The 18,134-nt window shown below is 46.3% G+C and overlaps 1 protein-coding gene across 18 annotated transcripts in view; it reads right to left on the bottom strand.

The window, feature by feature from the left end:
* Positions 1-18,134, bottom strand: part of NRXN1 (neurexin 1) — a 1,686,961-nt gene that overhangs the window by 804,242 nt on the left and 864,585 nt on the right. For all 18 annotated transcript variants that reach the window (XM_063918664.1, XM_063918680.1, XM_063918665.1 and 15 more), the window contains one exon: positions 17,533-17,655. In XM_063918664.1, the coding sequence (XP_063774734.1) occupies positions 17,533-17,655 (123 nt within the window). The remainder of the gene's footprint in view (positions 1-17,532; positions 17,656-18,134) is intronic.

Here is an 18,134-nt window from a genome sequence, read left to right as displayed (position 1 = left end):
TGTACGTTACTGCCGTCACATTGTCCGACTGAACCTGAATGGCTTGATCTTGAAGAAGGTGCGATGCCTGTAGAAGGGCGTTGTATATGGCCCTTAGTTCCAGAATATTGATTGGAAGAATGGCTTCCTGACTTGACCATTTTCCTTGGAACTGTTCCCCCTGGGTGACCACTCCCCAGCCTCTCAGGCTTGAGTCTGTGGTTAGCAGAATCCAATATAAATCCCAAACCTTCGATCCTTGGTCATGTGAGAAGTCTGAAGCCACAACAGAAGAGAAATCCTGGCTTTTGGTGACAGATGTATCCTATGGTGCATGTGAAGATGCGATCCGGACCGTTTGTCCAGCAGATCCAGCTGGAAGGGACTCGCATGAAACCTTTCCGTACTGCAGAGCCTCGTAAGAGGCGACCATCTTCCCCAGAAGGCGAATGCATAAATGCACCGATATCCCTGCTGATTTTAGAACATCCCGCACCATCGACTGGCTTACCAATGCCTTTTCCAATGGAAGGAATACCTTCTGTTCCTCCGAATCCAGTATCATCCCCAGGAACGGAAGCCTCCGTGTTGGTTTTAGATGGGATTTTGGTAAGTTCAGAATCCATCCGTGATCCTGAAGTAGTCGGGCTGAGAGGGCAATGCTGTTCAACAACCTCTCCCTGGAAGGCGCTTTTATCAGCAGGTCGTACAGGTACGGTATTATGTTCACTGCCTGCTTGCGGAGTAGAAACATCATCTCTGCCATTACCTTGGTGAATACCCTCGGTGCCATGGAGAGGCCAAATGGCAGGGCCTAAAACTGGTAGTGACAGTCCTGTAGTGCAAACCGTATATAGGGGGTCATTCCGAGTTGGTCGTAGCTGTGCTAAATTTTTACACAGCTACGATCATTCACACTGACAGGCGGGGGTCGCCAGCACAGGGCTAGTCCGCCCCGCATGTCAGTGCCCCCCTGTGCAGAAGTGCAAAGGCATCGCACAGCCTTTGCACTTCAAGAGTAGCTCTTGACCAGCGCAGCTTTAGCGTGCTGGCCGGGAGTTACTCGTCGCTCCCCAGCCCGCCCCCCCAAACGGTCCAGCCACGCCTGCATTGGCCCGACCGCGCCCCCTAAATGGCGGCTTAACGCCACTGTCCATCCTGTCCGGTTTTGGTACCACAAACAGGTTGGAGTAATAACCCTTGTGTAGTTGAAGTTGAACTGGGACAATGACCTGAGTCTGTACCAGTTTTTGAATTGCTGACTGTTAAGTCGTACTTACTTCCAGAGAAGCTGGTAAGCCTGATTTGAAGAATCTGTAAGGTGGGAGTTCCTGATACTCCAGTCTGTATCCCTAGGTGATAAGGTCTGTGACCCAGGGATCCTGGCAAGATGTTGTCCAAACATAAGTGAAATAACGTAACCGAGCTCCCACCTGCCTGTCTTCCAGGCAGTACAGACCACTGTCATGCTGAAGTCTTTGTGGAAGCAGACCCAGAGGTCTGCTCCTGAGAACCTGCAGCTGCTGGTTTTCTGGGTTTACCTTTATTACCTATGAAGGCTGTAGAAGAACCTTTGGATTTGCCTTTGAATCTCGCTTTCCGAAAGGACTGCAGAGTTGGAGCAGAGTAGGTTTTCCTAGCTGGGGTTGCTGCGGAAGGAAGGTACATAGACTTACAGATGTGTCCACTATTACCTTTCTGAAAACAGAGCTATGGTAGTAAATTTGGCATGACATATATTCCTTGTGCTTTTGTGCCGTCATATTGTGCCGTGACAATTCGTGACAATTGATAGTTTCACCACTGGGTGGCCAGTGCATCACGTAACATAGCTTTGCACTAACATTGCTGTTAAATAGACACTGTAATCAGTATGGCCAGCTTTAAAGTCTAATTGCTAATTGTGTAGGTGTGAAAATCTCAGTGTGAGAGGCCTTTGAAGTAGACTCCTTGGGGGTTACAGATTTTATCCTGGCTGGGGGATGTTACTATCAGTGACGTGCGGTGGGCACGTCCCTGCTTACTACAGTATACAGTATGTTGCTCAAAGCACAGAGGTGAATGAAATCTAAAGTGAAATTAAATAATAAGTTAATAAAAACCTTAGTGCTATAGAGTAAAAGAACATATTATAAGATTTTGAAATGATAAAATATTTCCAAATAAAGGGCCTCATTACGAGTTGATCAGACAAAGATGCTTTTTTCAGCCCGTGCGACAAACTAACCTTCGCCTATGGGGGTTGTTTTTTTTCCCCATACCAAGGCTTTGATCACTTGTGCAGGCCTGTTATGGTAAAAAAATGTTGTGCAGTTTCTAAGTAGTTCTGGACTTAGGGGGTCATTATGACCCAATCGCAGCGTGTTGTCGTTCGCACAGCTGCAATCGGGTCCCTACTGCACATGTGCGACGGCCGCTATGCGCACACATGGCCATCGACGGGAAACGACGCTGGAACCGAAAAAAGTGATCACTGCAATGATCGCATGAAGATTGACAGGCGGAGGGGGTACCTGGGCATCAACTCACCGTTTGCAGCCGTTTTCGGGGGGGGGGGGGGGGTAAGAAAACGCGGGTGTAGTGAGAGAAATGCAGGCGTGTCCAGGACGGGTGTTTGACGTCAGAGCCAGGACCGAACAGGCTGAAAACGTTGCAGCAGGTAAGTAAGTCACCGGCACCCCTGCACTGAGGACACCGCCGGCACTGCCCACACTGCCGGCACCCCTGCACTGGGGATGCTGCCAGCACTCCTGCGCTGAGGACACCCCCTGCACTGCCGACACTGCCGGCACTTTTGCACCGAGGACACTTCCGGCACTCCCACACTGCCTGCACCCCTGACTGCTGAAACTTCTGGCACCCCTGCGCTGGGGATACTGCCAGCACTCCTGCACTGAAGACACCTCTCGCACCAAGGACACTTCTGGCACTCCCACACTGCCGACACCCTTGAACTCCTGCACTAAGGACACCTCCAGTACTCCCGCACTGCCGACACTGCCGGTACCCCTGCACTGAGGACACCGCCGGCACTTCCCGCACTGCCGACACTCCTGCACTGGGTATACTGCTAGCATTCCTGCACTGAGGACACCTCCTGCACTGCCGACACTGCCGGCACCCCTGCACAGAGGACACTTCCGGCACTCCCACACTGCTGGCACCCCTGAACTCCTGCAATGAGGACACCGCCCTCACTGCCAGCACTCCTGCAATGAGGACACCTTTTGCACTGCCGACACCCCTGCCCTGCCGGCACACCTATTGCTAGCACTCATGGACTGAGGACACCTCCCGCACTGTCGGCACTTCTACACCGAGGACACTTCTGGCAACCCCACACTGCCGGCACCCCTGAATTCCTGCAATGAGGACACCTCCCGCACTGTCGACACTGCCGGCACACCTGCACTGGGGATACTGCCAGCACTCCTAGACTGAGGACACCTCCCGCACTGCTGGCACCCCTGCACCGAGGACACTTCCGACACTCCCACACTGCCGACACTGCCAGCACCCCTGAACTCCTGCACTGGGGACACCTCCCACACTGCCAACACTGCTGGAACCCCTGCACCGAGGACACTTCTGGCACTCCCAAACTGCCGACACCCCTGAACTCTTGCACTAAGGACACCTCCAGTACTCCCGCACTGCCGACACTGCCGACACCCCTGCACTGAGGACACCGCCTGCACTGCTGACACTCCTGCACTGGGAATACTGTCAGAATTCCTGCACTAAGGACACCTCCCGCACTGTCGACACTGCCGGCACACCTGCACTGGGGATACTGCCAGCACTCCTAGACTGAGGACACCTCCCGCACTGCTGGCACCCCTGCACCGAGGACACTTCAGACACTCCCACACTGCCGACACTGCCAGCACCCTTGAACTCTTGCACTGAGGACACCTCCCACACTGCCAACACTGCTGGAACCCCTGCACCAAGGACACTTCTGGCACTCCCAAACTGCCGACACCCCTTAACTCCTGCACTAAGGACACCTCCAGTACTCCCACACTGCCGACACTGCCGACACCCCTGCACTGAGGACACCACCGGCACTGCCTGCACTGCTGACACTCCTGCACTGGGGATACTGCCAGAATTCCTGCACTAAGGACACCTCCTGCACTGCCGACACTGCCGGCACCCCTGCACTGAGGACACTTCCGGCACTCCCACACTGCTGGCACCCCTATACTCCTGCAATGAGGACACCGCCCTCACTGCCGGCACTCCTGCAATGAGGACACCTTTTGCACTGCCGACACCCCTGCCCTGCCGGCACACCTATTGCTAGCACTCATGGACGGAGGACACCTCCCGCACTGTAAAGCATGAAATGCCAAATATTCCATTTTTAAATTATCTCCCTTTATTGACTTTTCACAGATCACCGGACATGAATCCTATCGAGCTAGTGTGGTCTCAAATGAAAAGTTATATTCGTTCTCAATGTAAGCCAAGGACAAAAGAGCAACTGATTGATGGCATCAATACATTTTGGAAAAACGTACTTACATTGGAGACCTGTAATAATTATGTAGACCATTTATTTTCTGTGCTGCCAGTGATTATAGAAAGAAATGGACAAGCCAGCTGCATGTAATTGGAATGGATCATATTGTCGACAAAAAGAAGGTCAACAGTCATTAGGTCGACCAATATTGGTCGACAGGCCATATGTCGACACATCAAAAAAGACAGTACGCAAACGAATAATGCATAGAATTTGCATAAAGGGCCCTTTACCTATCGTACTCATCCTTTCTGCAAATGCTTGAAATATCAAAATTAGACTACCTGCTTAAATTAATTAATTTGTTATATTTTATCTGTAACATGTACTTCACCCTAGTATTACATTTGTTATGCAATCTTGAAAATTGTTTAAAAAAAAAAGTAGTCACCTCTGCAACACTGTATACTGTAATTGTGTATGGATTGTACAAAGCATCCAAGTGATTGCATTCAGTTTTGTCTAACTTACAGTATATTTATACTATTTAGTTGGAATTATTTTATCATTGCAAAGTCTTATAATATGTTCCGTTACCTTGTAGCACTATTAGGTTTTAATTAACTTATTCTTTAATGTCACTTTAGACTTCATTCACCTCTGTGCTCTGAGTAACAAATAACTCCAATTTTTGCATTAATAAACTGAGGCTCTGAATTGCTAAAAGTTCACTGTTTATTTCAAATTCCAGGACAGCAGCCCTTCCCCCACCCAGAATACATGTTACTGTGCTGTATCTCTATTCCCCAAGGAATCTACTTCAAAGGCCTCTCACACTGAGATTTTCACACCTACACAATTAAGAACTGGACTCTAAAGCTGGCAATACTGTACATCAGAATGACCTGAATACAATCACACACACATAGCGATTTGGGCTGCTTTTCTAATTGATTTGCTGAGTCACTTAGAAATACAGCACAAATCGCTATGTGTGTATGGACTATAGCGATAGTGATGTGCGTCCCTGCATGCTTGAAAGATCTAGTCATCACCCATGTTTTCTCTATTGCAAACACGGGCAGTGACAGATCGCTCAGCACACATCGCTGGTGCAGCTCTGTGTGCTGAGTGATCTTGCTGAGCCCGTGTGATCACCGATATCGCTGGGCAGAAAACCACTCAGCGCATACATACTGAGTGATTTTCCGCCTGCCCAGCGATGTCAGCGGGAGTGAATGGTTTTGCATAGCAGGACGCTTCCTGCTGAGGTGTACTCAGTGCGCGAGTGCCAGAAGTGTCCACGGTACCATCAACCAAGTGCAAGGAGGACATCTCCCGCACTACTGACACTCCTGCACTGGGGATACTGCCAGCCCCCCTGCACTGATTACACCACCTACACCTCTGCACCGAGGACACTACTGGTACTCCCACATGTATTGGAGATATATTAATACTTCACAATTAGCTGCCGCTGCTGATATTCCCGTGTGCCTGATGGATAAATTGCCCTGCACATATGGATGTCCATGTTGCTGCCCACGGTGCTGTTGGTGGCTAGAGGTGGGAGGAGAAGCCACCGGCATCCTTGATTCTGCTGACCGGAAGTCTGACCCGGTCACATGCTCGTTGCCAGGGGTTACATGCTCGTTGCCAGGGGTTACATATGCTTTTTGCCATAGGGGTTATATGCTCAGAGCCAGGGGGTTACATGCTCATTCTGGGTAGCGCTGGGTAATGGTCTAGTAATACCCCTGGCATCTGTCTCCTATAAGGGCCGTCTTCCATGCTGTCTGCATGGAATCTGCAGCTTCCAGTAGTAGGTAGAGCCTAAGCATCTATTGTGCCGGTGCCCTCCCAGGACTCAGCCATTCTGACTGCAGGCTTATGGCTGATCAGGCCCTGGGTCTCATGTTTCTTCACCCACTTGTATGGCAGGCAGAGCACCCAGTGACTTATTATGGAGCACAGCCCAAGCACAGGACTGATTTTTGGCAGACAGGCACAGCACCCACTTGTATGGCAGACAGAGCACCCAGTGATTTATTATGGCAACACAGCCTCAGCACTGGACCGATTTGTGGCAGACAGACGCAGCACCCACTTGTATGGCAGACACTGTCGATCTTCAGACCGGATCCCAGTGAAATATATGTGGTATTGAAATACCAAAAATTCTCTCTACTCGCACCTTAACCACCAAACAATTGCAAAAAATAACAAGTATCAATAGTGCCTTTTAGTTAGTATCATAATTTCTATATTGAATCTCTGTGTGGAGTTTGTATGAACTCTTCATCAGCACATTATCAATCACAAGGAATAAGATTTTTTTAAACATATAGGCAACATTGAGCCAGGTACATGTTGGAAGTTAGTATGAGAGATGTATTGGAAAAATATTAATACTTCACAATTAGCTGCTGCAGCTGATATTCCCGTGTGCATGATGGATAAATTGCCCTGCACATACGGCTCATGGGGGTCATTCTGACCCGATCGCTGCTGCTGACCAGCCGCTGCGGGCCGTGTAGTAATGAGTAGCTCCCGGCCAGCACGCTAAAGCTGCGCTGGCCGGGAGCTACTCCTGAAGTACAAAAGCATCGCCGCTGTGCAATACTTTTGCACTTCTGCAGGGGGGGGGGCGTAACTGACCTGCAGGGCGGACTGGCCCTGTGCTGGGCATCCCCCACATGTCTCTGTTCCTGATCGCAGCCCTGCAAAATTTTGCAGGGCTACGATCAACTCGGAATGACCCCCCCATAGCTGCAATTTTGTTAGCAGATGGGCAAAACCATGGGGGTTATGCAGGCCTGATTGCACGCTAGGTTGTTTTGCTGAGCTGCGATCAGGACATAACTGCGCATGTGTGTGCCCCGCAATACGCAGGCGCGTCGCACAAGTACAAAGTGGATAGTTGCTGAGCAATGGATTTAATGAAGAATCCATTCGCACAGACAATCGCAAGGAGATTGACTGGAAGAAAACATTTGTGGATGTCAACTGACCGTTTTCTGGGAGTGTTTGGAAAAACACAGGTGTGTCTATGCGTTTGCAGGGTGGGTGTCTGATGTAAATTCGGGGCAAACACTTTAGCCTGTTCGTGTCCGGAATTGACGTCAGACACCTGCCCTGCAAACGCTTGGACACGCCTGCGTTTTTCCAAACACTCCCAGAAAGCGTTCAGTTGCCACCCACAAATGCCCTCTTCCTGTCAATCTCCTTGCGATCTGCTGTGCGAATCGATTCTTCGCTAAATCCATTGCTCAGCAATGATCCGCTTTGTACCCGTACGACGCACATGCGCATTGAGGTGCATACGCATGTGCAGTTTCGACCTGATCGCAATGCTGCAAAACAACCTAGCGTGCAATCATTTCGGAATGACCCCCATGGTTTTGCCCATTTGCAAATAAAATGCTGCTAGAATCAGGTCTGAACTACTCCCTCTAGAATCTCTTTATCAGACTTTCTGCTTGCTCAGTTTCTGAAAATGCCACCTGCTGTCTGAAAAGTGGTACTGCACTATATTTCAGAGGAGATACACATGGCTTGCCGTGTATATCTTAAGAGGAAAGCTTATCTCGTGCCATGAACGGCAGGCCATGATACTTTTTTCAGAAAGGTAATAGTGGACACATCTGTATCTGCCGTAGCCTTTGATATCCACTTATCCAGTTCATCTCCAAAAAGGGCCTCACCTGTGAATGGTAGGTTTTCCACGCCTTTCCTGGAATCCGCATCCGCAGTCCACTAGCTTAGCCACAGGCCCATGCGTGCTGACAATGCCATGGCAGTGGTGCGTGCGGTGAGCAAACCAATTTCCTTTATGGCCTCCACCATAAAGTTAGCAAAGTCTTGACTATGCTGCAGGAGTAAAACTATCTCCCCCCCGGGTAAGGTATCCAATCCGTCAATTAGGTTACCTGACCACTTTGCAATGGCTTTAGTGATCTATGCACAAGCAATAGTGAGTCTCTGGGCCACCCCAGCAGCAGTGTATAATGATTTGAGAGTGTTCTCAATCTTGTGGTCAGCTGTGTCCTTTAAGGATGCTGCCCCAGGAACAGGTAAGACTATCTTATGTGACAACCTAGATACGGATGCGTCCACAATCGGTGGGTTTTCCCATTTCTTTCTATCTTCCAGAGAAAAGGGAAAGGAAGTAATTAATCTTTTAGGGATCTGAAATTTTTTGTCAGGGTTAGCCCAAGTTTCTTCAAACAGGGCATTCAATTCCTTTGATGCAGAAAAAGTAGCTGAGGATTTATTTTTTACATTAAAATAAGATTCCTCCTCTACCTCCACCCGTCTTGTCAGGAATGTGCAGGACATTTCTGAGAGCCGCTATCAGGGTCTGTATTCCTTGTGACAGGACCGCATCCCCCTACTAGCATCCACTTCACCTTCCTCTGGATCTGATGTATCATCATCAGTATCATCCTGCATGAGCTGGGCCAGAGTACTCTTTTTAGGGGAAATGGTGGGGATTTGAAATGCTGGTATGGGAACTGAATCTCTATTCATCAGGTCATCCATAGACTGTCTTAACATCTGCATCTCTTTCTCATTATGGGAAAATTTTGTAAAAATATTAGATATCATCCCTTTAATGGAAACTAACCATGGGGGTTCTGCTCCACTAGCTTGAGAATGTGCACAATCCTGAGTACAGGGTAATGAGTTTCCAGGGGAAGAAAAACATTCAGCAGTGCAGGAAAGTCCCTGGATATGGTAACGTGAAGGGACACCCCCCCCCCCCCCACACAGACAGAAGGTGAAAGCAAAGTTTAACCCACACAGAGCCCTCAGGGAGACAGAGAAATTGGAGCCAGCCACACAGTGCCCCTGTAACCAAGTAAAACTTAGCTGGGTCGCCACACTAAGTCCCTTAATAGGGATTAGTATACTACAACACTCCCCCCCTCTTCTAAGCCCCCTGGTACCGCAGAGGAGACGTGAGTCTTTGTGGAGGAGCTGCAGTTCCCTGTGATTCCTGTCAGTATAAGCTGCAGAGGGAAAATGGCATTAGTGAGCTGCTGGATCCGCTCATAGTGAAGCCCTGCTCCCTTAATGGCGCTCGGCTTCCCGCTTTTTTATACTGGCCTGAGGGAATTTTTATGCCCAACAGAGGGTTAAAACCTTTGTTAGGTATGTTAGCCAGTGTGGGTAATCAGTGGTAGCTCAGTGCGCCCCATACAGCGGGACACACTACACTGTATGTCCTCCTGAGCCCCCTGGAGCACAGCCTGCACTCAGATCTGTGCTCCTACCATTGTGCTGCCATTCCCGCCGGCGACCCGCTAACCGGGACTCCAGAACTTTACTCACCTCTCTTCTATCTTCTGGCTCTGTTAGGGGTGGTGGCGTGCTGCGGGAGGGTACGCTCACCGTGGTGGGGCTTGCGAATGACTCCCTCAGGGGCTCAGTTTCCTGTCAGCGGAGAAACGGGACCATTAACTCTTTAGGAAGTTGGGCCGTTCTACCCCTTAAGTCCCACGAAGCAGGCAGTCTGGTGCCAACCAGACCTGCCTGAAAATAACAAACAGAAATAAACTGCAGAAAACTCTTCAGGAGTTTCCCAAAGCGTGATTGGCTTCTCCGGGCACATTTTCTAGGGGTAGGAGGGGCATAGAGGGAGGAGCCAGTGCACACTATTGATTTCTTAAAGTTCCCAAGTCTCCTAGTGGACCCATCTATACCCCAATGGTACTAATGTGGACCCCAGTATCCTCTAAGACGAAAGAGAAATGTTAAATAGAATAACCTCTTGGAAATTGTTGTGATCTGTTGTTTGCTTGAAGTCTCAAATCATCTCTTAACATACTGTATTCTTTGAAGCTTTTAGGAACACAATGGGGGTCATTCCGAGTTGATCGCTCGCTAGCAGTTTTTAGCTGCCGTGCCAACGCTATGCCGCCGCCCACTGGGAGTGTATTTTAGCTTAGCAGAAGTGTGAACGTTTTTATCGCAGAGCGCCTGCAAAACAAATTTGTGTAATATCAGAGTAGCTCAAAACCTACTCAACGCTTGCGATCACTTCAGACTAATCTGTTACGGATTTGATGTCACACACCCGCCCAGCGTTCGCCCAGCCATGCCTGCGTTTTCCCTGGCACGTCTGCGTTTTTCCGAACACTCCCTGAAAATGGTCAGTTGCCACCCATAAATGCCCACTTCATGTCAATCACTCTGCGGCAACCAGTGCGACTGAAATGCATCTCTAGACCCTGTGCAAATCTGCATCGTTCGTTGTGCACGTACGTCACGCGTGTGCATTGCGCCACATACGCATGCGCAAAACTGCCATTTTTTAGCCTGATCGTTGCGCTGCGAACAAATGCAGCTAGCTATCAACTCGGAATGACCACCATTAAGCATTGTACAGTATGAAATGTGATTTGCAGTGTTAATTTTGACATGAGTTTTACATTTTATATGTAGTCTTAGGGGTCGATTTATTACCATCAGCATCTAAAGATGCGGATGTGATGTGATGAAGTCACTCCAATCCGCAATGCGATTATTAAATACATGCATGGATGTATCAATAATTGCTTGCAGGGACAGAGCTTGCGAGAAAGCACTGTCCCTGAGAATACACTGTATAGCCTTTTCAGGGTATTTTTTTGTGAAAAATACCCAGAGTATGTGCTGTGCATGCACAGCCGCTGACATTGCCACCGCTGCTCACCCCTCCTCGTTACAACTACGCCCCTCCCTGTGCCGCAAACACCCCCTCCCCCCCTTCACTGCTGCTCATACTCACCTACACCCAAGGATAAGTGATCAGTGCTCCGGGAGGGCTGCCAGTCATCGGATTCTCTTCTAGCTGTGATCCCTAGTGCTGTAAAGTGAGCTGCCGCTTCACAGCCTCACTTTACTGCATCAGGGGTTAAGCAGCAGCGCAGGAGGACCCAATGATCAGAAGCCCTCACCGGAGGACCTATCACCAGTCCATGGGTGCTGGTAGAATTATTTTTTTTTACTTCTTTTTTAACACTGTGATCAACTTGTGTGTCCATCTGATACACATAGCTGATCACACTGGCCCGGATGCTGTGCAGTTTTCTTTGCCAGCGGGAAGAGACAGCTGCACAGGAGTACAGGATTTGCAGTGAGCCCCGTGATTACGATATCTGAAGCTGGCGTATTTATCAAAGCACTCAATGATGTGCTTTTGAAAAAAAAATACGTTCGGACAGATCACATTTTCCATTATAAGTATGGGAAATGCGATCTGGCTACTAAAAAAAAAAATGAAAATGGAAGGGTTTGTAGTAATTTTTCCACGAAAACTGTTCCAAAGCCCTTTAATACATTCAGGTGATAATAAAATAATGTTACATTATTTTAGTAAAAAAATATTAATAAATCTGCTACTAAGTCACTTATCTTTTGCTAAATTTTAGTCAAGATTTATTCAATGAATCTCAGTTTTCATTTTAGTCTAGAACATTTCTCTAAAATTCCCTTGAGAAGTTTGCATACAGTACCTTTAAATTTGGTTAATCATCTAGGTTCAGTAGGCTGAGAATGTGTTACGTACTAGGGGCCTGATTCAGTATGGATTGCTATTGCTACTAAAAGTGTGATTTCTTGCAAACTCAATTGCAAAGAATCGCACAGGTAGTTGCTGACCAGAAATGGAAAAAGCCGCCCACTGCAATGTTTTCGATGCGTATGCATCACAATCCATATGCAAAATTGGGAACATCATAGGCAGTAAATTCAATCTGCGCCAATCCAGAGCATCTACAAATCTGCACATGTTGCATGCAAGTGATCGCAGATGATGTCAGAGACCCGCCTGCCAAATGGCCATGACACGTCTGCGTTATTGCCACCACTCCCACAAAACGCCATGTTACCATCCCTAAACGCTCACTTCCTGTCAATCACTCTGCGGTTGCTTCATTTTAATATTGCAAACACACCACGATCGCAATGCGGCTCTGGCGTATGCGCATTGTGTATGCAGCACATGTGCAGTCTTTCAATAATCGTCCAAATTGCGCAAAATCTCAATTGCGATCAATGCTGAATTAGGCCCTAAGTCTGACTTACAAGATCTCATATACAAATGAATGGCTTAAGTTTGTTAGAGCAAACAAGTGAAAAACACAAACCTAGTTCCTTCACAGCAGGCCATATTTATTTTGTGCAAATATCTAGAACACATAATCGCTCTTTAGAAAATTCCAACCCTCCTTCTAGTATGCTGTTAGTCAGATGTCTCCAAAGGGGTGTAAATACAGAAAACAATAGAATGCAGTTGCCTCCAAGCACCAGCCCTAAAGGGGGCACACTGACCTTCTCCACCTGACAACAGCAGACACCTTTCGGGAGAGATTTTATCTTGAGTGCACACTCCCCCCACCCTATCGTCCCGACCTCCTCACAGTTATAAAGGGGGCACAGAAAACCACCTAGAGGGGACCATTTCCCCCTTAGCAGATAACCTGGGCAGGATCCCTCTAACAAGCCAATGATAGATAATTAGTAACCCCCCCCCCCCCCCCTCCAAAGGGAGAGTGTGTTTCTGGGTGCTGCTGGGATGGGGTGTTGGTACTGATGCCAACAGAGGGGGGGCAGCAACAACTATCCCACCTCCTAGTATGAACTTACATCCCTGTGTCTCCATATTCTTGTCTAATCAATTCAATGAAGCTTCTAAATCAAAATTAATAATTTATAACAGTCCAATGTTATAGATTATTAATGTAGAGTGAGGCACCTTGCCTGAAGCGTAGAGAGTGAAGTGGGCCCCTGTGAGGGGGTCATGGCACACCAATTACATGTAGGTTAACAGTTTTTATGTTGACCATTTTCATGTGAACCATATGAGGTCGGCTTATTGTTTGTCGACCTACTGCTGGTCAACCTAATGATCCACACCCAGTTAAAGCAGGAGAGAGATTCCATGTGAGAGAGAGAGGAGCATGTCATGCTCCAGATTTCAAGACAGATAATTGCTGGGTCATACTGCCCCACATTGGTAACATGGAAATTCCTGTTGGGCATCACTGCTTAAGTGCCCAACCTCTTCTTTATGGTCAGGTTCAATAATGTGCAATTGAATTATCCATTATTACTCTATTAGATATTCAGTTGGTTTAGTGTGATCACTGATGAACATGGAAGTTATGTTGCTCCTATAAAAACTACAATGAGATTCATCTTCCTGCCAGTCAAAGTGTGTGGTCATGACACAACCTTAGCCAATGTTCTTGTTACCTGCTGACTTTAATATAGTGAATACAGTTCCTGTCAGTGACTGTAATGGCATTGTAGCTCTGCATTTTTCCATTGTGGCACACTTGTACTTGGCTCCCACATAACGGCACACTACCAAGACATCTACAGCTAGTGGTCATACTACTACAGGCTTCACAAGGAATGTGTGTGTCAAGGAGACATACAGTATATATGCAAAAAGGGGGTAAATGAGCTTGCTTCTCATTGGCTACTCACAGTAAGATCTGTCAAAATATAACATTTGTTCCTGTTTGTCAATAAAAACAATTGCAAAAATTTGGCGTTTTCTCCTTATATCCTATGGGAGCAGAAGCTAAGCAATCTAACTGGTGTTGTGCAGATAGTGTCAGTTTGGGATATGTTAAGGGCCCCATACAATAGAACGATCTCATGTCGGAGGTGATCGCAGGCGATTACCCCGGCAGCCTCCCCCGGGGGCAGGATCGGCTAAAATACATCGGATGCTGTCCATTGGCATACGATATAACTTGGCGAGCCCAAGCCATGCCCCCAGGTCAGCCCAGATTGAATGTGCAGCACATTCAATCTGGAGGATCCGATCCGATGCTCACGGGAATGCACATCGAATCGGTTCGGGAACACCTCTAAAATGCCCAATTTCAGCCGATATATCAGCCCGAATGCCCGAATTGGGCTGAAATTGGGTATTATCGCTCTAGTGTATGGTGCCCTTTAGATTTGGTTGCTTTGGAGGGGTCTCTAACTGAGAAATGAAATGGAGGAAGTTTGCTCATTGGGAACTATATCAAATTTGAATGACTGTAGCTTAAAATGTTGTTAACAGTAAAACCATTAGAAGTACTCTTGCTAGACCTTAGAGGGATACAATCCCTACCCATCATTTCCTGCTAGCTGAACGTGATTAATAGTGTAATCATTGTATTTTAAATGCTCTTTATGAATATTTCTCTATACAGCCCAGAGAAAAGATGCAAAGAATATTTTGATCAATACTGAAAAGTAGGGAAATGGCCATGGACAAAACCTTATCAGGAACTCTTTGGAATCTGAAGTATTCCTGACAGGTAATATGGGATGCAGTTAGCATCCCGGCAGTCGACATGGAGGTGGTCATGTGCCTGATGCTGGAATCCTGACACCACTCAGAATCCCGGTGCTGGAACACCGACCACCGACATTCTGAAGGTAAGTATTGGTGTGTCTGTTAGGGTTAGTGCCTGGGTGTTAGGGTTAGGCACTAGAGGGGGGTGTTAGCCATAGTTACCACCTCTGAGTCTTAGCCCTAGCCGCCACCCCCGCGTCTCAGCCCTAGCTGCCAACCCCCCAAATCTTAGCCCTAGCAGCCACCCCAGGCAGGTTAGAGTTTAGGGTAGGGGACAGGGAAGGGGTAAAATAATTACCCTGTCCCCTTTCAGCATTCTCGTCAGGATGCCGATGTTGGTCATGTGACCACCGGCATCCTGAATGCTGGGATATTGTATCACACCCGATATTACAGCTAAATCCATTACTGCCCGTGCCAAGAATATTTGTGAAAGGCATTTAACACATCTGGACTAAACTCTTGCAATTTTTGGTGATTTGCAGTGTTTTGAAAAGCCAAACATGTCTGCAATTTGGCTCACATCTGTATAAAAAACTACCAAAAAATACCTATGGGCATAAATATATTTATGAGGGCACTATTATTTAATGAATTACTGCTGGAAATGTAATACTAATTAATACAATAGAAAGCCATTTTGAATAAATTAACAAAATAATATTAATTAAATACTAAGAGGACAATATTATTTAGAAATGAATGGTAAAAATAATATTTGTGTTAGTTAATTAGGGCCATGTTACAACAACAATTATATTGCACACTCAGCATTCACCTGCTGTCCATGCATGTCTGCAGCTGCCGGTAAGTGTGGAAACCCTGCGGTGAAAATCATGACATTAAGGTGAGATGTAATAGTCTTTGAGATTGCCGGTGGAGCCAGAGGATCTCGAACGGTTTATTAAAGCGGCATTCATTTACAAGGCAAAATCAGGATTTTTAAATGACTGCTGCTTTAAAAACATCTGAGATTTTCCGGCATTCCTGCACCTACGGAAATCTCGGATGCTAATATATCTTGCCTAATATGCGGCAACCACTTTCACCGGCCCTGTTAAAACATATAATTTTTATGATGCATCCTTATTCCTCTGCTCTTCTTAGTAGTATGCATTAATATATTGGCTCATGGGGGAAACATTGGCTAATAATGAATAATATTTTAATGACTCCAAGAAACCTATACCACACATAACATATACATTTACTGTAAATTGTTATTTTTGTGTTTACTTTGTCAAGCAGGTATTGTAGAACTTAGGGGGTCATTCTGACCCGATCGCACGCTGCAGTTTATCGCACCGGCGCATGCCAGACGGCCAAAGGCTGTCGCTGCAGTACGATCACCTCTGCCTGATTGACAGGCAGAGGCGGTTGCTGGGTGGGAGGGGATGAAACGGCGGCGTTTGGCCACCGTTTCGTGGGGACGGTCTGGCCAACGCAGGTGTGGCCGGACTGAACGGGGGGCAGGCCGCAGCTAAAGCTGCGCTGGTCGGGAGCTACTCTTGAAGTGCCTTTGCACCTCTGCGGGGGGGGGGCAACACTGACATGCGGGACGGGATAGCCCTGTGCTGGGAGTCCCCACACATGTCAGTGTGAATGATCGTAGCTGTGCTAAATTTAGCACAGCTACGATCATCTCGGAATGACCCCCTTAGTGCATACTGTACATTCCCATTGGAATCACCACAGAAAGGGCACTAATTCTGGATGGTGTAATGGTTAGCATTACTGCCTCACAGCACTGAGGTCATGGGTTTAATTCCCACCATGGCCCTAACGGTGTGGAGTTTGTATATTTTCCCCGTACTTGCGTGGTTTTCCTTCAGGTACTCCGGTTTCCTCCCACAATCCAAATATATATACTGGTAGGTTAATTGGCTCCCAACAAAATTTACCCTAGCATGTGTGTGTTTACGTGTGGTAAGGAATATAGGTTGTAAGCTCCACTGGGGCAGGGACTGATGTGAATGGCCAAATATTCTCTGTAAAGCGCTGCGGAAAATGTACGCTCTATATAAATAACTGGTAATAAATAATAATTCCATGATCAAATGCCTGTATGGCATTTGGCACTATGGAAATTTTGTGGTGCCTTAAAAATACAGTACAGGTTGAGTATCCGTTATCCAAAATGCTTGGGACCAGAGGAATTTTGGATATCGGATTTTTCCGTAGTTTGGAATAATTGCATACCATAGTGAGATATAATGGTGATGGGACCTAAATCTAAGCACAGAATGTATTTATGTTACATATACACCTTATACACACAGCCTGAAGGTCATTTTAGCCAATATTTTTTATAACTTTGTGCATTAAACAAAGTGTGTCTACATTCACACAATGCATTTATGTTTCATATACACCTTATACACACAGCCTAAAGGTCATTTAATACAATATTTTTAATAACTTTGTGTATTAAACAAAGTTTGTGTACATTGAGCCATCAAAAAACAAAGGTTTCACTATCTCAATCTCACTCAAAAAAGTCCGTATTTCGGAATATTCCGTATTTCGGAATATTTGGATATGGGATACTCAACCTGTATAATAAAATATGTGCAAGCAAGAATGCATTTTTGCTCTTCTGCCGACCATTTTTTTCATAAAACGCTTTTGTCAATTTCTTGAATTCTTTTTTGGCAGTGACCATGTCATCTTTTGGAGCATACTGTAAGTCTGGGAAGTTGCAGAGCTAATGATGCAGGATACAATACTTCAGTGCACCCACCTGTCATGTCTTGTTGATCGTCCACTATCAACTTTAAACTTTTTCCTCTCCGTATCACACGTACTGTGTGCCACTCATTATCATTGAGGTTATAACCAGCATAAAGAGTCTCTGGGCCTTTGCCTGCAGAATATGCCAAACAGTCATTAAACAATCATAACACAATTAAACAATTGAACCTTTCAAAGATAAAAGAGAGGATCAAATGAACAAGCAAATATTTTAAAACGTTATCACGACAATGTAATACATTGATTCATATTTATATTCATATTTGCTAACAGTTTCTGTTTGTTTAACATAAATAGGCATAACCACTGCATAATAATATAACAGTAATATAATATATAAAGTAAATGTGTTTTTAAGTTATTGCTTTACCATTGAGGTTTCCAGTTTTTTTTTCTTACAGAAAATAATTAAACCAGGGAGTTAGTAATGCAATCCATGGTTTACGTTTTAGTTATTTTTAATTGAATTATTTTAATATTGCTTGCAAATTATGTTTGTGGTTTTATTAAAAAGTTTATACGTAGAAAAATATCCCCATTCCCCATATAATTTGGAAATTTGAAACGTATTCCCCTTGCACAGCTGCTCCT

This window comes from Pseudophryne corroboree, chromosome 4 (genome assembly GCF_028390025.1).
Source record: "Pseudophryne corroboree isolate aPseCor3 chromosome 4, aPseCor3.hap2, whole genome shotgun sequence".
In the NCBI taxonomy this organism is placed as follows: Eukaryota; Metazoa; Chordata; class Amphibia; order Anura; family Myobatrachidae; genus Pseudophryne; species Pseudophryne corroboree.
This window is presented reverse-complemented; position numbering and strand designations above follow the sequence as displayed.